Raw genomic sequence first — 19,158 nt, 5'->3', positions numbered from 1 at the left:
CAAACAAGTTAAATGTCTTCTCTAAGTTCTCAAACATAGTACTAGAGCTGGGGTTGACACACAGGTCAGTCTGACACCCAAACAGAAAACCCTCTTTCCTTTAACTCACTGATTTTTCAGATAAAACGTTATCATTTAAGTGTAAATGATGCACCGAGTCACAGAAACTCAATTTGACAAGCACAGAAAGTAGGAGCTATGGTTTTACTGTGGTTCCTGTGAAAAGGTGTGAAGGGCTTGTTTGCCTGTAAGCACCTGTGAATCACCAGGGTGAGTCACTGACTTTTCCCCAAATGAATACGATCTGGGCTCTGGACCTGTGCCCAGAACAAAGAAGGGCAAGTGTCACAATGTGCTCCATTGAGGCTGGAATACAGTGTTTCTGGACACTCATCCTCAGGAAACACGGTGGATGTGTGCAAACCCAGGATGATCAGACCCGAATGATGAATTTAAGTCATAAGGAATGTGTTTGAAGACTACAATATAGAAACCATGCTACCTCCAGCTACATACAGTTAATATGTGTTAATGTATACTACAGAACGGACACTGTCCTGAATATTTTACAGTCCTATTCATTTAAGCTTCACAGTTATCTTCAACACAAGTTCTGGTGTTATTGTTTCTATTTTACAGATAAGGAAACTGAGGCACAGAGAGGTTATATAACCTTTCCCAAGATCTCATAGTCACAGCCGCTGAAAGTTTGCTTCCTATTTTCAATTGGAACAAGAAATTAGAAGAGAAATTAAATACATTATTTGGCTACAGAAGGAAAAAGTAAGCTAGAGTGAGTGCTCTAGAAGTGTACAATTTGATTCCATCTCAAAAATCTAACAGCTCATGTCATCTCAGAAGAATCTTGCTAAGTTCTCTGCAAGCTTGCAGTCAGCTTTGGAAGAATGCGGGCTAGTGTGATTTCTACATTTCTTTCCATTTCAATGAGTCTATCAGTGTCTGCATAATCCCCTATTGGTGAGTTGGAGTGAGAGCATTTATCTTTCTAGAATCGTAATTTATATTTGGATGGAATCATAAATTATGTTTGGAAAAATCTAGATTAACCCAGTCTTGATTTGTTGAACCTTAATCAAAATATACTGCTGTATTATGTTTTCAAAGAGAGATGATTTTTAATCCTTCCATCCATGAGAACACACATCCAGACAATAAAGATTTGTTGAGCACCCACTATGTGTAATGCTATATCGATTCCATTTTTGACTGCCTATTGTGCGTTCCTTTTAATTAGGAGAAAATTTAGGCTTGGAAAATTTAAATGATTTGCCCAAATTCTCACAGCTAAGAAAGGGCATAACAAGGCCTGGAACACAGGTTTGTCAAACTTTGCTTTCCCCAGGATACTTTACTTCTTCCCCAAGACCCACAGATGTATTTCCGAAATAATTTCAATAACAAAGTTTTCTACCTTATCACAGGACACTCCTTTCACTGGGAATGAAAGGAGTGATTGTTGGGGAGGAAGACAAGATGAAACAAACAAACAAAAAGACATTTTCCTATCTTGAGGGACTCAGTGCTGAGTAGGGAGACAGATCTGAAAATAGAGCATCACACACTAGTGGGCGAGACTCAGAGTCAACTTGCCTTCTGGACACATTCGTCTCATCTTCCTGTTAAGTGCGGTTTTACTGTCCTCAGCATCAAATTTATTCAAAAACTGTTTGAACATCAACTCTGTGCCTGACACAGTGCAATGCACTCTGGAAAGGGAGGGCGAGACACCAAACACTCTCTGCCCTCACAGAGGCTCCAGCTGCCTGGCTCTTGGGATTTTCATGTGGGAAACTAGAGAAACTGTGGAGTCATGTCTTAGTTGGATGTTTGATTAAAAGTCAATGAGAAAGACAAAATAAATACATACATGGTTACTGTTGATAATAACTATATCTGACATGACATGCTGTAATTCAAAGGATCCAGAATGGCCAAGGTTTTTTTTCTTTTTTTAATCCCCTGGTGTTATAACAAATTATTAAAAAATTTTTTATTTCTTTCTAAGCACTAGACAATAGACTTGATTTGAGGGCCCACATTGCACAATAAAATCCTATCTTGGGATATTAAATACAGCACCCAACAAACACAAGGCAGGATCTGAGATCGAGTGAAGGGGGCAGCATTTATATGTGTCTCCGCTTACTCTCTCCGCCTGCTCTCAGGGCTCTGAACTACAGAGCTGGCAGAGCTGCTTGGGGCAAAGCAAGAGACCCAAAGAACATTCACACAAACAATGAATTTTTCTATCAAAGACACGAAGAATCTGATGACCTTGTAGAGATAAGGTGGGCTTCCCAGGTGACTCGGTGGTAAAGAATCTGCCTTCAAATGCAGGCAATCTGGGTTTGATCTCTACATTAGGAAGATCCCCTGGAGGAGGAAATGGCAACCACTCCAGGATTCTTGCCTGGAGAATCCCATGGACAGAGGAGCCTGGTGGGCTACAGTCCATGGGGTTGCAAAGAGTTGGACACAACTGAGTGACTGAGCACTCACACGCAGGGATCAGGTAAAATTTTAAGGAGAAAAAGAAAGAGATCTGGTAAAAATCACTACCCAGAACTCTGAAGTCCCAACTACTGAGCAATGCCAGAGGGCAAAGCTCAGCATCCATGCAAATCTGGTCAAGCGTGTGGACAGGGTTGGGTTATGAGGTGGGGAGCCTCTGGTGGTACAAGAAGAACTTTGTTTTCTCCTCATGCACCTCTCAGAAAGGCTATGACTGAGCCCTCCCATTTTTACTTGAGGAAATAACATAAGGAAGAAAGGTTCTTATATCTGAATTTCTTTTGGGAGACCAATGTATGTATTTTTACAAAACACCTTTTTTAATAAAATATCAATCGGAAGCTCTTTGGTTTAGGTGGTGAGATTCCCCCAAATCAAGCTCCACCCATAAAATATGAATGCTGACCATGGGGCAGAAGCCAGGGAAAAGAACTGGTTTTGCTCTTGAGAGGGAGGTTCAATGAGTTGGAAGAGAGAGTGAAAAGGAGAGAGGAAATGAGGCAGCTCTGTGTCAGGAGAAAGCAGTGTGCTATTGCAACTGACCTTCCGGACACCCAGTAGTTTCTAGAAAATTCTATGAAATCACACAATACTGTGTGTAGGCAGCTTCCTTGGAGAAGCTATGCAAGAAGTCACATTGTGGGTGAAGGATAATTTGGGGTAAAACAGTTATCCCAGAAGGACACGACACCAAGTGGAGTGGGAGCCTCCTCACTGACAGGGCACTCAGCGTTGAGGATTCTCAGGAACCCTACCCTGAACTTCAAGAGCATACACCTGACAGCCTCTTCAACATCTCCACTTGGGTGAGAAAAAAAGCACCTCAAATGTCAAGAGTCCTTCACCTAAATCTCTTCCTCCCCAGAGGCTCCCTATCACAGGAAATATTCCCACCATTCAGTGGATTGCTCAGGCTATGGGATCTTTTTCACTTCTCTGGTTTCATTTTCAAATCCGGAAGCAAGTACTGATGGCTCTGCTTTGAAAATCTACCCCCAGGAAATCTCCTGGTGGTCAAGGGGTTAGGACTCTGTGCTTCCACTGCAGGGAGCGTGGGTTTGATCCCTGGTCAGTCAGGGAACTAAGATCCCACATGCCATGAAGCATGGCAAAAAAATAAAATAATAACACTAATACCAGGCTGTGGATCATTTTTTTAAAAAATAAAAACCTACCCCAAATCTTCCAACTCAATACTTCTACCACTACTAATCTTGTTAAGTTTCCTGTCACTTCAGAAGACACTTTCAGGAGCCTCCTAGCTGGTCTGCCTGATTCTGCACGTGTCTCAATATTGTTTATTCTCCACACAGAATTAATTTTTAGAAATGTAGGTACAATCATCTGACTTCCCTGCTTAAGACTGCCCAGTGACTCACCCAAATCTTTACAATAGCACAAGGGCTCCCTGTGACCTGGCTACCAACTGTGTTTTCTATTCCTCTGCCTTCCCTGGCCTTCTTGCTGCTCTGTGCGGTTGACTTGCACACTATATTTTCAGGGCCTTTGTATTTGCTGTACCCCAATCCATACCATTAATAATGGGAGAAGCTGGGATTCCAAACCAGGTAGTTGAACTCCAAAGACACTGCTCTTAACCACTGTCACTCACCAAAGATGCAAAGCTACCTGATACTGTATTATTTATCTTTTCATTTATTGTTTTTTTCTCTCCCTCTAAAATATAAACTTTACAAGGACAGGGCATTTGTCTGTCTGGTTCATTACACATTGCCTGGCATGCAACTGGCCACTCTATAAATATTTGTAGAAAAAAATGAACCTTAGCTGATACCTGTGATACAGTGGCTGACACGTGCAGTTTAGACGCATTATTCACTAGTCTTTACAAAATCCTCACTTTAATGTGGATAAAACTTAGGTTTGAAGCAGCTAAGTATTAGCCCATAGTATATACCTAAGAAGTGGAAGAGCAGGGATTTGAACTGGAATCGTTTACTATTGGAGCCTAAGCTCTTAACTCCAGGCCTGTGTTTGTCCTTCTACCCCAAGACCCTGCTTCTCCTTCTCCCTGGCCTCTCCATGTGGCATCAAGCTACATCAAGGAAATAATTAATTTGTTTGAAGAACTCAGAAAAACCTTAAGAAAACAAAAACACCTTCATATAAAGAAATTATACTTTTTAGAACTGAACAGTACTGACTCAAACTTACAGTTCATTCTTTAACAAACTGTGGAAAATTCTTAGAAAGATGGGAATACCAGACCGCCTTACCTGCCTCCTGATAAACCTGACATGGAATAATGGACTGGTTCAAAATTGGGAAAGAATTACTTTAAGGCTGTTTATTGTTACACTGCTTATTTAACTTATATACAGAGTACATCATATGAAATGCCGGGCTGGATGAAACTCAATCCAGAATCAAGATCATCAGGAGAAATGTCAATAACCTCAAATATGCAGATGACACCACCTTAATGACAGAAATTGAAGGGGAACTAAAGAGCCTCTTGATGAAGGTGAAAGAGGAGAGTGAAAAAGCTGGCTTAAAACTCAACATTAAAAAAATGAAGATCATGGCATCTGGTCCCATCACTTCATGGCAAATAGATGGGGAAAAACTGGAAATAGTGACAGACTTTATTTTCTTGGGCTCCAAAATCACTGCAGATGGTGACTGCAGCCATGAAATGAAAAGATGCTTGCTCCTTGGAAGAAAAGCTATGACAAACCTAGGCAGTGAATTAAAAAGCAGAGACATCACTTTGCTGACAAAGGTCTGTCTAGTCAAAGCTATGGTTTTTCCAGTAATCATGTATGGATGTGAGAGTTGGACCACAAAGAAGGCTGAGTGCCAAAGAATTAATGCTTTTGAACTGTGGTGTTGGAGAAAACTCTTGAGAGTCCCTTGGACTGCCAGGAGATCAAACCAGTTAATCCTAAAGGAAATCAACCCTGAATATTCATTAGAAGGACTGATGTTGAAGCTGACACTCCAATACTTTGGCCAACTGATGTGAAGAGCTGACTCATTGGAAAAGACCCTGATGCTGGGAAAGATTGAGGGCAGGAGGAGTAGGGGACGACAGAGGATGAGATGGTTGGTTGGCATCACCAACTGAATAGACATTAGTTTGAGCAAGCTCCGGGAGATGGAGAAGGACAGGGAAGCCTGACATGCTTCAGTCCATGGGATTGCAAAGAGCTGGACATGCCTGAGAAGCTGAACAACAACAACAAAGGTGCAGAGAAGTTGATAAGACCCTCAGATTCCATGATGTTGCAGAAATATCCCTTTGGAAGGAATCAGGAAATCTTCTAGTGAGCAACTGTGTGTTATGGTTTGCATTACATCCCCCTCAAATTTATATGTTGAAGTTCTAACCCCTAGTATTACTGTTCTGTGCTCAGTCGCTTCAGTCCTATCCCACCCTTTTTGACTTTATGGATTGTACCTGCCAGGATCCTCTGTCCATGGGATTCTCCAGACAAGAATAATGGAGTGGTTGCCTTTCCTCTTCTCCAGGCAATCTTCCCCACACAGGGATCAAATCAGGGTCTCCTGCATCTCCTGCATTGCAGTCAGGTTCTTTACCACTGAGCCACTGGGGAAGGCCAACTTCTAGTATTGCATTGGCCAAAAAGTTCATTTGGATTCTTCCCTAAGACATTATAGAAAAAACAGAATGAACTTTTTGACCAACTCCAATACTTCAGAATGTAACTTTGTTTGAAAATAGTGTTCTTGCAGATATAGCTACTTAAAGTGATACTGCAGTAGGGTGGACCCTTAATGTGACATGACTGGTGACTTGTCAAAAGGGGAAATTTGGACATGGATGTGCACACTAAGACAACATCATGTGAACATGAAGGCAGAGATTTGGGTGCTGCATCTACAAGCTAAGAATGCCAAAGCCTGCCCACAAATCACCCAAAGCTAGAGGAGAGGCAAAAACAGATTCTCCCTCAAAGTCCTCAGCAGAAATTGACCCTGACATCATGACCTTGGACCTCTAGCCTCTGGGACTATGAGACAAAACATTTGAATTGTTTAAACTACCCAGCTTGTGGTATTTAGTTACGGCAAACCTGTGACATTAACATATCTTGTCATCTCAAGCAGGTCACTGGCCACCTTTGGGCCTCAGTTCCTTTGATTATAAAAGAAAAGGCACAGACCAGAACATCTCTGAAGAACCTTTGGTTCTGAAATTATATAGCTTATAATTTCAGTGCTCTGAGATCAACACCGTTTTTGGTTTGGAAAGCCCAAGGCATGGGTCTTTCACTCTTTCACAAAATTACTTGATTCACTTTATTTTGCCAAATGTATGTTTATTCCAGAAATTGGATTGGGTACTTGAAGTTCAATAGGGAATAAGATCCACCTTCTGATCTCAATGAGTTATAGTCTTTAGGGAAAGAGAAAAACCTAACTTAAATATATAGTAGTAGGTATTAATAGTTATAACATTTCTTAGAACTTTATGTATATCAGATCATGTAATTCTCACATAATCCATTATGAGCTAGCTATCATTATAATTATCTCCATTTTACAGATAAAGTTGAGGCATAGGGGAGTTAAGGAACTTGCCCAGGGTTATACTGTTAATTAATGTCAAAGCATGAGATGTTCTGGAATCTCAGATAAAGTGACCTTATCCCAACCTTAGGGATCAGGGAAGTATCTATTAGAGGTCACCTGGTATGAATCTTGAAGGATGTAAGAGAAAACTAGGGTGGAGAATCCTTGGTAAGGGGTATAGGCTGCACAAACAATGGGTTAATAAATAGGATTTGCCAGACATCTTTGTCCATCCTGGCTCATAGGTTTTAAAGCTCATACAATCAGTGATTTCATCATTCTTGAACAACATGAGGCTCAGAGAAGTAGCAATGAAACTGTAGAAAGAGCCCTGGGTTTATTAGCCCCATCTGACAGATTTATAATCCCCATTATACTGTAGCCCAGTGAGTAAGTGATTTATTTAAGGCAGGACAGGTAATAAATGAAGGAGTTAGAATTTGAATCCAGGTCATTTGGCTCCAGAATCAATACAGTAAACCACCTCCCTTCACAGGGACTCCATTAGGCTTCCTTTAGTGGACTGAGAATTACAATGACCTCCAGTTTATTTATATCAAAATAAGCTTGTGGGAATAAGTCAGGGAAACACCATCCAGCGTGTATGTGTGTGTGTTTCCAACTCGGACAGTTCCTAAGTCTGTAAATCAGTCTTTAGCTCATGTGCATCTTGTTAAGCAAAAGTTATCACTCTCAGCCTTGGCAAAGATGCCTCAGTAACTTTTGCTTCTATAATAGCTCCCGGCCATCGAGTGGGAGGACAATTACACTTATGGCCTATGTTTTGGAATCAGAAGATGAACTTTCTTTTAGATTGACCTGCACTGTGGTTTTCCTGAGAACATGATTATGATTTTACAATCTGGAAGGCAAGTGATGAGCTCAACAACAGCACATTGTAAGCTCTGGGAGTGCAGAGCTTCATCTTACTCATCTCTTATCCCTTTCCTTGTTTCTATACTTGAACCAGAGCATGGCCATGGTGAGTGCAGAGTGTCTGAAGACAGCTGGGATGAAAGAAGGCTGTTATTTTCTGAATGTTTGTCTCCCCAAAATTTATATGTCAAAATCCAAAATCCCAAAGATGATAGTATTAGGAGGTAGCACTTTTGGGAGATGCCTAAGTCATGAGAGTGGAGCCCTCATGGATGGGATCAGTGTCTTTGTGAAAGAGGATCCAGAGAGATCTCCAGCCCCTTCACCAGGTGAGGACACAAGTGAGCAGGCACCAGATATGAAGCAGATATGAAGTGATCTTGCTATTATATTAATCTTTGTCTTCCCAGCCTCTAGAACTATGAGAAATAAATTTCTCTTGCTTCTAAGATACAGAGTCTGGAATTTTGTTATAGCAGCCTGAACAGACTGAAACAAAAGCCTTATCTACAAGTGTGCTTCTCTCTTCTGAAGCAGTTGATTCTCCATTCAGGTTATATGTTAGAATTACCTGGGGAGACCGAAAAATCCAGTGACCAGGGCTCCACCCAAGACCAATTCAAACAGAAATCTGGGAGTGAGAATGGAACTCAAACATCAGTATTTTTCAAAATATTTATTCTCCAGATGATTCTAATTTTGAACCAAAGGTTAGGAACTACTCTGTAGGAACAGACCTGCAAATATTTATAAATATTTATAGCTCTAGATATTTTGAAGTCACACTTGTGGCTATTCTAACCAATTCACTTGTCACTCAATCAGTAAAAGCTTAGAGACAGACAGGTGAAATCAGAGATCAGGATGGTGGCAAAGAGCTATAAACCCTACTTTGGAACCAGCAGGCAAGTTGGTTCTGCAACAGTGGCTCACCTTCAGTCATCTTCAAAAAGAAATACAGTAATTTCAGTTTATTGAGTGGAGTTCTTCTAGAGCAGACCCCCTTCCTAGTTCACAACCACTTCCCTTTGTGGTTTAAATATCATGGGTTACCACTGATTCTTATTTGCAGCCTTTGTCAACACACACACACAACTTTCTCAGGATAAAATTTTTCTAAGTTGACTTTTTCTACAAAGAGTTATTTTGCTTATGATATTTACATAGTTCTTTCCAGAAAGAAAAGCATAACCATATGGTCAACAGGAGACTCCATGGATCACTGAGGTGACCATGAGTGTCAGCCAGCACTCCTTGCATTGTGCTTTAACGTGACTCTTTGGACCTCCGATTCTTCATGTGTCAAATGAATCAATAGGACCATCTGACTACATCAAGCTAATGTTCTTTGAGTCTGGGATTCATTTTTCTAGAGGATCCAACCACGTGGGAGATTACTTTTATTCATCTAGCAGATTAAACTCTTCAGATTCTTAAAGGGGCTTTGTTTCTTCTAATTCACCATCTCCCTTCTTGCACCACCGACCTTGTCGAACAGTTGCTAAAAAAGTAAATGTTCCAAGCTAGGGGACTTTTTGGACACAGATTATGAAACTTTAGGTGTGATGTTGGCCAAGCAAAGTGGGTGGTTTTCTTTGTGGAGTATGGTAGGAGAGAAGAGAAAAAAATATCTGCTTTTAATGCATCAGAACTAACCACAAAATAATTGGGCCTGCAGTCTAATCATGCTTTTGTTTATTCACCTCATATAAAAGTCTCTTAAGAATGCATTTGAGCACAATATATAATAATAATACTATAACATACATTGTGAGAAACTTTGGAAAACAATAAAATGTCCACCTGAAATAAGCAGTGTTCATAGACATAGAAACCCATTGGTCATGCACATTTGTGCCATTTCTTGAACTACTGAGTCACAATGCTGAACTGAAAGCATGAAATAGATTTTACAGAGACTGAAGCCAGTCAGAGGTCTAACAAGTGTTATCAGAAGCTTCACATTTGCATAATTTACTATGTCAGTTCACATTTCATTGTAAAATTCACATTGTTTTTATTGTTTTCTTTAGTAATTAATTGGAACATTGACATTCCTGCTTAATGGCAGGCTGGGAAATTTCTCTTCAAAGTCAGTAGTTTGGGGACTCTCAGAAGAATGATTGGTGAGTTGCTTGTTAAACCAAACGTAGTGTTTCTTGTTAAACTGAAGCCTCAATTATAGTAGAACTCAGTTAAAACTCAACTCATGTGTACAGATTTGAATAGAACAGGGGTAAAAACCATAGCCCACTGCCCCCACACCCCAGCAAACTATACAAAAGTAAAATCTCAGTAGAAACCATTAGTATCTAATGTGAGAGTCCTGTTTTCAAAGCCAGTTCATGAAGGAGTTGAGCAGTATTAGCAACTCAGACCAGGAAAAGGGCAGACCCAACTGGCGAGGGGGACATCTCTTCAGCAATGTTCAGGTTATATAATAATACACAATACAAAACGTTACAAGAAAAGTTGCAACTCTTAGGCAGAGTCTTCTACACAAATTGAACACCACCGTTGGCAGGCAATGTTAGATATATAAATTAATAACTTACAAAACATTACATTATATACATTAAGTAATAAATACACGGTTATAAACAGAAATGGAGGTGTTAGTACAGAAGGCAGTGCAAGAGAAAGACGGCAGCATTAAATTGGAAACAGTGTAACTGGTGTGAGCATGAAGAGGGGAGCAAGAGAACAGGATGGGGATCGTGCAACCCCAGCGGCACAGGGGTTCAGGACCCGACAGGGCAATTGCCTTGTGAAGCTGAATTCTACACAGACTGTTACTGTGAACAAGACAACTACCCATTCCTACCCCTTAGTTTGTTCAACTTTATTCTGTTTACAGCAAAGAGGTGCAATTCTAGAGGGAAAAAAGTACTTTCAAAGCAGGCAGACAGAGATCTGTTTTAAGGGCAACTGAGGAGTTGTTTGGGACCATAGGGGAAGGAAGTCGAATGTGGTTAGAAGTGTAGCCTTTCTATTTGCAAAAGTAACTGTAATTGAGTGAAAGATATTGCCCAAGAAAGAAGGAAGACAATTTCCTTTCCTTTTTTTTCCCCCTCAGAAAGAGTCAAAAAAGTTTTTGTCAGCTTGTAATGCTTATCTGTGTAGAAGCTGATACTAAATTCTAGGTATTCAACAGGATTTTAAACACGTGAAAATGTTTTACAAAAAAGGCACACGGGGTGGCAGACAAGGGGACAGGTAAGCAGATTTAGAAATGACCTTATTAGTCAGTTCAGTCACCAGAGGGGACAGATGCCCAAAACATAGTGCAGAAAAATCTCTCAGTTTGGTGTCTTCCACTTTCAAGCCATTCGGTCGTGATGCACAGTTGGCCTCCAGAACCACAGAAAGCTTCAGCTCTCCACTCAGCTTGCAAGCAAGGCAAGTCAACCGTGGAATTTCCTGAGCCGCTGCTATTTGCTTCACGGTCTTGCATTCTGGCTCCGAACTCAAGTAACTGGAAAGGCCACATGGCCCTTGTCCCGTGCAGGCCTCGGCCCCCATGGCAGGCTGGCCCTACCATACAGCTGGCATGCTCGTCAAGGGTGGAATGTTCATCTCCGCATGAAGAGGGAGATTATGTGTTGATCAGGGACTTGTCTTCTGTGGTGATATCTACCTCAGTCTCTCCCAGAGGATCCCTATTTTCCGGATCGATCACACAGAGCGTCTTTGTGCTGCCAAAATAGCTGTGGCCCTCGCCATCTTTTTCGGGGCCTTCAGAATCCTCCTCTTCGAGGGTTAGTTCAAACTGAAACTTCTCCATCAGACCTTGGCAGTCTCTGTTCTGCTCGTCCAGTGGTGGGGAGGGGCTCTGGGGTATCATGCTCTGATACCAGTTCCTGTTATCTTCTAAAGTATCCAGAATGTCCTGGGCATCAGGCTGCACCAGGTCCGCCCAGGTCTCCCACAAGGGATGGACAATGTAGTCGATGAAGCCCACCTGAAGAAAAATAAAGTTACATCTCTGTTATTGTGATGGGCCCTGGAAAAGCAAGCAAGCTGCCCTGGTTTGCAAGAGGAAAAAGAAAAAAGACACAACAACCCAACAAAGATTAAATAATACCAGATTCTGTTATTTGGGCATTTACTATATGGTACATCCTGCACTGAATGCAATATATGCATTATTGCTCTTAATCCCACAGATTGAGAATGGATATTCACCATTCACAAAGGAAAACTGAGGAGACCCACTGAGGTTCAGTGAGACTCATCGAGGTTCAGAAATATCTTGTCAGAGGTCACAGAGCCAGTAAACGGTGGAGCTGGGACTCTGTCCCAACTTTGTCTGACTCCAAAGCCTGTGTTGGTCTCACTAAAACTAGATTACTTTTCCTCTGACGTGTGCCAAATAAGAAGTCTGGATATAACCCTGGCTGGGAATGGCTTTGTCACTCCTTGGATTCTGTGAGTCATTCTCTGAAGAAGGAAGCCCCTGGTCCACTGAGCTCTGACTCAACATTCTTTCCCTGATAACTTTAAAATATGCCATGGTTTTAAAACGAAAGGGAGCCAGCCCAGGATGACTCTGGCATGTCTCAAGTCCTGTGGAATGCTTTTGGTTTGTAGACGACGTAGGTAAAACACTTGAAAATACTTCAAGCTCCTAAACAAATAAATATCCCCTCTGTGGACATGTCTGCAATTGTTTTAGATCCAGAGGGCACACCATCATTTCCATTGGGAGAAAGAAGGAAAAAATAAAGACAATTAAGCGGTTCCTTTGCTAGTGTTCCTGTGAAGAAACATGAAGCTTATGGCTCTGTTCTGGTTTACGCAGGGGCTATGCATCCTGCATGTGCTGGCTCTGTGGCCTTATGCTGACCCGTCCACTGTGGGACAAACAGGAAACATTGGGGGTGGGAGCAGGTTGAGAGAAAGAACAGGCACTAGGTGAATGAGGGAATGGAATTCCCCTGTTGTGGTCTGAGGAGCTGGAGAGATGCTGGGTCAGGATCCAGGGGTAGACAAGCAAGGGCAACTTCTGTGCACCCATGGGGCATTACACAGCTAACTCTCCACACTGCTGGAAACCTCTTTGTTAATATTCTGGTTTGGGGCCAGTTATTTCATACATCCCAAGTTGTACCATATCAAAGAACCTTAGCCATACATGACTCTTATCTTCCTATTTTCTTTCCTTCCTTCCTCTCTTTCATTCTTTTCTCTGGTGTTTCCCTAGCATTAACAGAATTCACACCAAAGTCAGGGTATCTCTGATCTGTACTGGTTATAAGACCGACTATAGATGATTCAAATATTTCTCTTCCACCCACTCTTCTTTCCTCTCTTTTAATTCTTTACATGTGTTTAAAGGTTTTTAAATACTATTTTCAATGTGTTTTCCAGGGATTTGGAAAAAAAAAAAAAAGCTCATGGCAATGGAGAAAATTCAATCAGCTGAACTACAGTGCAGCCATTTTCTTTCTTCATTTGTTTTGCTCTTGCTAAATGTTCAGCATTTATAAGAAAGGCAGCCTCTAGTTGCTTATTTCCTAGGCCCTGGGGTGAGAGAACACTACAGATCTGAAGAGCACCTAGTCAAAGGTTTCACCACCAGTCTACTCAGACAGTGCTCACCAAAGCCCATCTGTGGGAAATGCCACAGTGGACCACAATGTCATGGAAACAGGGAGACCTGTTCACAGTGATGGAGAGTGCTCTGGGTGGAGGACAGTGATGAGCTGGTGAACTGAACCAAGAGGGCAGGTTATTCACCTGACACCCTGCTGTAAGGATATCGATACTTTCTAGTGCTACGTATTTTTCAGCTAGGGGCATCTCCCTGCCTACAGTCTAATGTACCTCCAGCACAGAGGGAGTTTGTAACTAACTTTGGATACAACCAAAAGATCTCAGTCTAGTCTCAGAAGTGTAGAGGCAAACTTGGATCTACAGATCAAAACCACGTCTTTTAAGTTCTGCCCTGACAGGTGGATTCTTTACCACTAGTGCCACCTGGGAAGCCCATGTGTATGTGTGTGTGTACACACACACACACACACACACACACACACATATATATAATATGCATATTTGGGACACAGGACAGGGCTTTGACCATGAGGCAGAAGAGATATGTGGAAAAGAGATTCGCCACCTCTGGTGATGGTGGCAGTGTGTATGATTCTGGACACTGAAAACAAGGTTCAAGAAACAAGGGTGAAGAGTAGAGGTTCTAGATAAAGACAGAGCTGGGGGAAACCTGGAGGGATGAGATGGCAGCATTCGGTTAACTCAGTTGGATTTGCTATGGTCATAGGTACTGATCTACACTGAGGATACACCATCCAAACTTTGATGGGTTTTCTGAAGACCGCTTTATCTCCTCACTGCGAAATTGAGTGTAATGGAGAAGGCAAATGAGTCACGAGTATAATGAAACTAAATAAGTAGTTGCTTCCTTATAATTTCGCACCCACATATATATGTATATATATGCATATGTGTATATATATGTATATATGCTACTTAGTTGCTCTGTTGTGTTTGACTCTCTGTGGCCCCATGAAATACAGCCCGCCAGGCTCCTCTAACCATGGAACTGTCCAGATAAGCATACTGGAGCAGGTTGCCATTTCCTACTCCAGGGGATCTTCCTGACCTAGGGATTGAACCCATGTCTTTTGTGTCTCCTGCACTGGCAGGTGGATTCTTTACCACTAGTGCTGCTACCTGGGAAGCCCGTGTATATCTGTGTGTGTGTGTGTATATACACACACATATACATATATATAATACATATTTTATATAGGTATATTATATATAATATACATATATATATATTTAAGAGAAAATAGCTAGAAAGAGTCCTCCAGTTCAACCATCAGCAGAGCCTACAGAAACTTTAAAAACCTTATATTAGATACCTGGGATTTTTCCACAGAAGCTGTGTGCTTATCACACATGGGGCTGATCTCCATTCCCCTCTCCCGCTCTTTGTCTCCCTGCTGGAAAAATTCCTCCATGATTCGGTCTGTCCACTGTCGATACAATTCCAGGGACTTGGTGGGGTTACTCAGGTCTGCACAGTGTACCATGTTGCGAAGGACCTGAAATCATCAAGTTTTGAAAATCCCATAAAATTAGGTATAAATACTACCAGAACATCTCATCCCTCTTGTACTAGTACTCTTGGTACCAGACCCAAGAACATTTTAGTTGCATTATAATTATGGTGTTTGCACCAAAAAAGCAAGATTACAACGGTGCTGGCCAGAGTTGGTTATTTGCCATTATTAGTGTCCCGAAAGGGAAAATGTGTCTTCTTCTATTGACACTCACTGAATTTAAAAATTGAAAGGGACATGAGAGGTCAGATGCTGCTGCCATAGTTTCTTTTCCTCAGTTTGGAAAAAATGCAAAGAATTACTCAAAGTAGATGTCTTCATATTTTCCACTTGTGGAAAGAGGAGACCAGCTGAGGGCAGTTTGTAACCAAAACAGACCTGACAAAGCTCAAGTCAGTGGGATTTATATCCAAACACGAGCTTTCGGGATCAGCAGGCACGTACACCCTATTACAATGAGATTTTGCTGTTTATTTTTAGAATTAAGCAACTCAATAAGTAGAGTTCTGTTTTTCTTTGTAAATTAGAGGATCAACTTGAATATCCATTTCCTTTGCTTGTTCTTAAAATAAGCCTGAAGTTGTAATCGTAACCTAGGACATGCAACTAAGTACATTTATTTGTTTCCTTTTTTTAATTGTTGTTTCATTTAGTGCGGTGCGGCTTTGTGTTAAATCAAAGGCTTCCATCCAATACCTGTATACGATCAGTATAGTTGTCCAGGAGAAGAACACCCGAACTTGTAACTTTCTTTGTTTCTACCATTGTCTTCAGGTCTGCCAGCAGGCTCATGTGTTTGGACATGTCAGTTGCTAAGACCTGGGGTTAAAAAAAAGAAAAGAAAACTCTCAACAAACTCAGTTTATCAAGGAGAATGAATGGATTTTCTCTTCCCGCAGAAGTAAAAGTAAGTAAGGATCACAGAGAGGCCAAAGTCTCACCATGTCAATAACCATCTTCCTGAGTGTTTGACGTTGTTTCTTGGTGAGATTCTGGAAGATGTCACAGTGTTCTTCTTGGAGCAGTTTGAAACCCACGGCAAGGTGATGGTTTTCCAACACAGACTCATCATTATACATCAAAGCAAGTTCTGAATCTAGTAAACAAGATTATGATTTAATGAAAAGGGATACAATTCAAACAGTGACATTACCTCAGTATGAAATCAGAGCAAGTTCTCTCCAAATGATTTCAAGAACCAAGACCCTATATGTCATTTTCCCTTAGAGAAACAGTCTCCCTCTAAAAAGAGTCACTTTCTAAAAAAAAAAGCTTCTAGTATATATTAGCATATAAATGTTCTTTTTGGTTAAAAGTTATAGTATTTTTAAAATCCTTTTTCTCTTTTTCACTTCAGTTGAAGAATTTGACATTTTAGGTAAGGGCATTCCCAAGCAATTAAATCCTATTTTTATCTCAGTTTGCAACTTCATGTCTTCACATATTTTGTACTTCGGAAAAGAAAAGACTGAAAATGTCACTAAATTTTATCTGAGGTATTACAATTTTTCACATTATTTCACTTTTTGATATATTTCCCAGCTCTGTCAATTGTGAGTTTTGGATTTTCGAAGAATATAATGGTGTGAGTTTAAATTTTTACTTTATCCAAATAATATAGCTTTTTGAAGTTTTTTATAAATATGGTAACAAAACAATAATTTTTTACAGCAATCTTGATGTCCCATTTTCTGCCCTGCTGCTGCTGCTGCTGCTAAGTCGCTTCAGTCATGTCTGACTCTGTGTGACCCTATAGATGGCAGCCCACCAGGCTCCCCCATCCCTGGGATTCTCAAGGCAAGAACACTGGAGTGGGTTGCCATTTCCTTCTCCAATGCATGAAAGTGAAGAGTGAAAGTGAAGTCACTCAGTTGTGTCCAACTCTTAGCAACCCCATGGACTGTAGCCCACCAGGGTCCTCCATCCATGGGATATTCCAGGCAAAAGTACTGGAGTGGGGTGCCATTGCCTTCTCCGATTTTCTGCCCTAGGGCCCTATAATGCCAGAAACTGCATTATGTGGATACCTAAACTATAGTTTCTAGCCTGCCTTTCACACAGAAAAATCACAGGCATCCTTTGAACAGCGCCATGATCTGTTGTTGAGAACACGGTCATCAAACTCTTGAAGCCACATTTTCTCCTAGTCAAGAATAATAGTCAAGTGATGATAATATGTTACTAGCAGTAGGTGCTATTAGTCATAAACCATTGTTTTAACTGTGCTTTGAGTTACATCTTCAGAAAAGGTGGTGGGAAATGTGAAGTCATTTCAGCACTCTTGCCTCGTTCATCCTGTGATCAACAGCATAGATCTGCAAGCTGGCTTTTATGTATTGTAATGCTGTACATGGCTCTGGCAGAAAGGCCATTTTTCTGTGTGAACTGGCCTACATATGGGATGACTCATGATGCCACAATACACCAGCTGATATAACTCACACAGACAAGCAGCTGCCCAGAGATTATGTTCTTTCAATGGAAAAATGAGGTAAAATAAACAAGGTACCTCATACCTAGTCATTCAAATATTCTGATGATAAAAGATGATAAGGGCTCTTTGACAACAAGTAGCTCCAACATTTCTTAAAACTGTCAGCACTTGATGTTAATCTTGACCACAACAAGATAACAATATTCTCAGAAGAGAAAAGTATTTAGGTTTTCAGCATTTAGAAATGGTGGGGAAAATCATGGGTTTTCATTAGCATGGATACTTAATGTTTTGAGCATGATAAATGCTTCAAGTAGGGCTTGGGATCCTAAGGTTGGACCAACCCTGAAGGTCACTGAAGTCAGACCAGTCCATATTACTGACCAGTCCATAATCAAACCTATGCAGTTGGAAGAGAGGGTGGGAGACTTTTAATGACCCAGCCGTCCACCCTGAATTGTAGAAGCCTATTCCAGTGCTTTTTCTGGAGTCTTATTTCTATTTGGAGGCTTGCATGCTCAGAGCCAACATTTGGACCTGCTTCCTCTGTAGAAAGGGACACTAGTGGGTCACCATGCTCTCTGTGAGAGCACTGCATAATCCTGAAAATCATTACCACGTTATTCCCAAGCCTTTCCTTGTCCTTACTAGATAATTCCACATCAGGTACTCTTTCCTCACATATTGTATTTTCCAAACGTTGAGTGCTTTTTATGGGTCCCCTCTGACCTTTCCCAAGTTCTCCATGCAGCTCAAAATGATGTTGCTAGACTGGACACAGTATCCAGGAAAGGTCTAACTAGTCTAGTGGAATGGAAGGATGACCTCATTATTACTCTTATTATTATCCATAATGAAAACATTAGGAGGAAAAAAATGAAGCAGTGAATCATACAATTATCTCGAATGACTATTCTAGTGGTGAACTCACTTGTGTTGATGAGAAACTGATTGGAGACTCCAGGATGATCAACGTCATGGATAGCAGCTGCAAAAATGGCAGCCAGAATTTCCAAATCTGTGAAGACGGCCTGTAGAGCAAAATGAGCTCATTGAATTCCGTGTTCCATTAGCCTAGCCTGCTGATTCAGCTTCACACTGAGGTACCCCATTTCATTCATGTGGTTTGTTGATTTACATAATCTCTCAATACACATTCAATTCAATGTAGATTCTGTCCATCATCACAAGGTCTCTTAATGTGCACATCAAGCCTGCAGGCTGTGGCTCGGGGAATGCTTATAGTAAAAGATCAGGTGGTACCCAATGTTTGTTTCTCGGATAAGTGGTAGGGCAGGATAGTGCTTATGTAACGCAAGCACATACAGGTCAAAGAAGCAAGTCAGACTGGCTCCGCCCAGAGACATAAAAACCTTCGTATGTTTTCAGGCTGAGTAAGGCCAAATTCCAGATTTATAAGACTGCCAATAAGTTGTTTTTTAAAAACTAACCGTGTAGTGTGGTCAGAAGCCTTTGCACTTTCCATTCATACATTCAATAAATACCTATCCACTCAGTGATTACTCTCGACAGAATATGAGAACATTTCTAATAAGTGAGACCTGATGCCCAGTACTCAACTCCCGTGAAGCCTCCTTTGCCCCACCTGTACACAATGATTTAAACCTAGTATTTATTTAGGTATAACTTGCTTCTGGCTAAAATGTC

The 19,158-nt window shown here is 41.1% G+C and overlaps 1 protein-coding gene across 5 annotated transcripts in view; it reads right to left on the bottom strand.

Moving 5' to 3' along the window:
• Nucleotides 1-9,643: 9,643 nt before the first annotated feature.
• PDE4B (phosphodiesterase 4B) overlaps nucleotides 9,644-19,158 on the bottom strand; it is a 669,313-nt gene continuing 659,798 nt past the window's right edge. For all 5 annotated transcript variants that reach the window (XM_086390409.1, XM_086390410.1, XM_086390412.1 and 2 more), the window contains 5 exons: nucleotides 18,422-18,521; nucleotides 15,998-16,152; nucleotides 15,753-15,875; nucleotides 14,856-15,038; nucleotides 9,644-11,926 (listed from right to left, as the gene is read on the bottom strand). In XM_086390409.1, the coding sequence (XP_086246535.1) occupies nucleotides 11,561-11,926; nucleotides 14,856-15,038; nucleotides 15,753-15,875; nucleotides 15,998-16,152; nucleotides 18,422-18,521 (927 nt within the window). In that variant the 3' untranslated portion in view covers nucleotides 9,644-11,560. The remainder of the gene's footprint in view (nucleotides 11,927-14,855; nucleotides 15,039-15,752; nucleotides 15,876-15,997; nucleotides 16,153-18,421; nucleotides 18,522-19,158) is intronic.

Source organism: Bos grunniens, chromosome 3 (assembly GCF_055505025.1).
Source record: "Bos grunniens cultivar Pamir isolate PY7600 chromosome 3, Bosgru_T2T1.0, whole genome shotgun sequence".
NCBI classification, from domain to species: Eukaryota; Metazoa; Chordata; class Mammalia; order Artiodactyla; family Bovidae; genus Bos; species Bos grunniens.
This window is presented reverse-complemented; position numbering and strand designations above follow the sequence as displayed.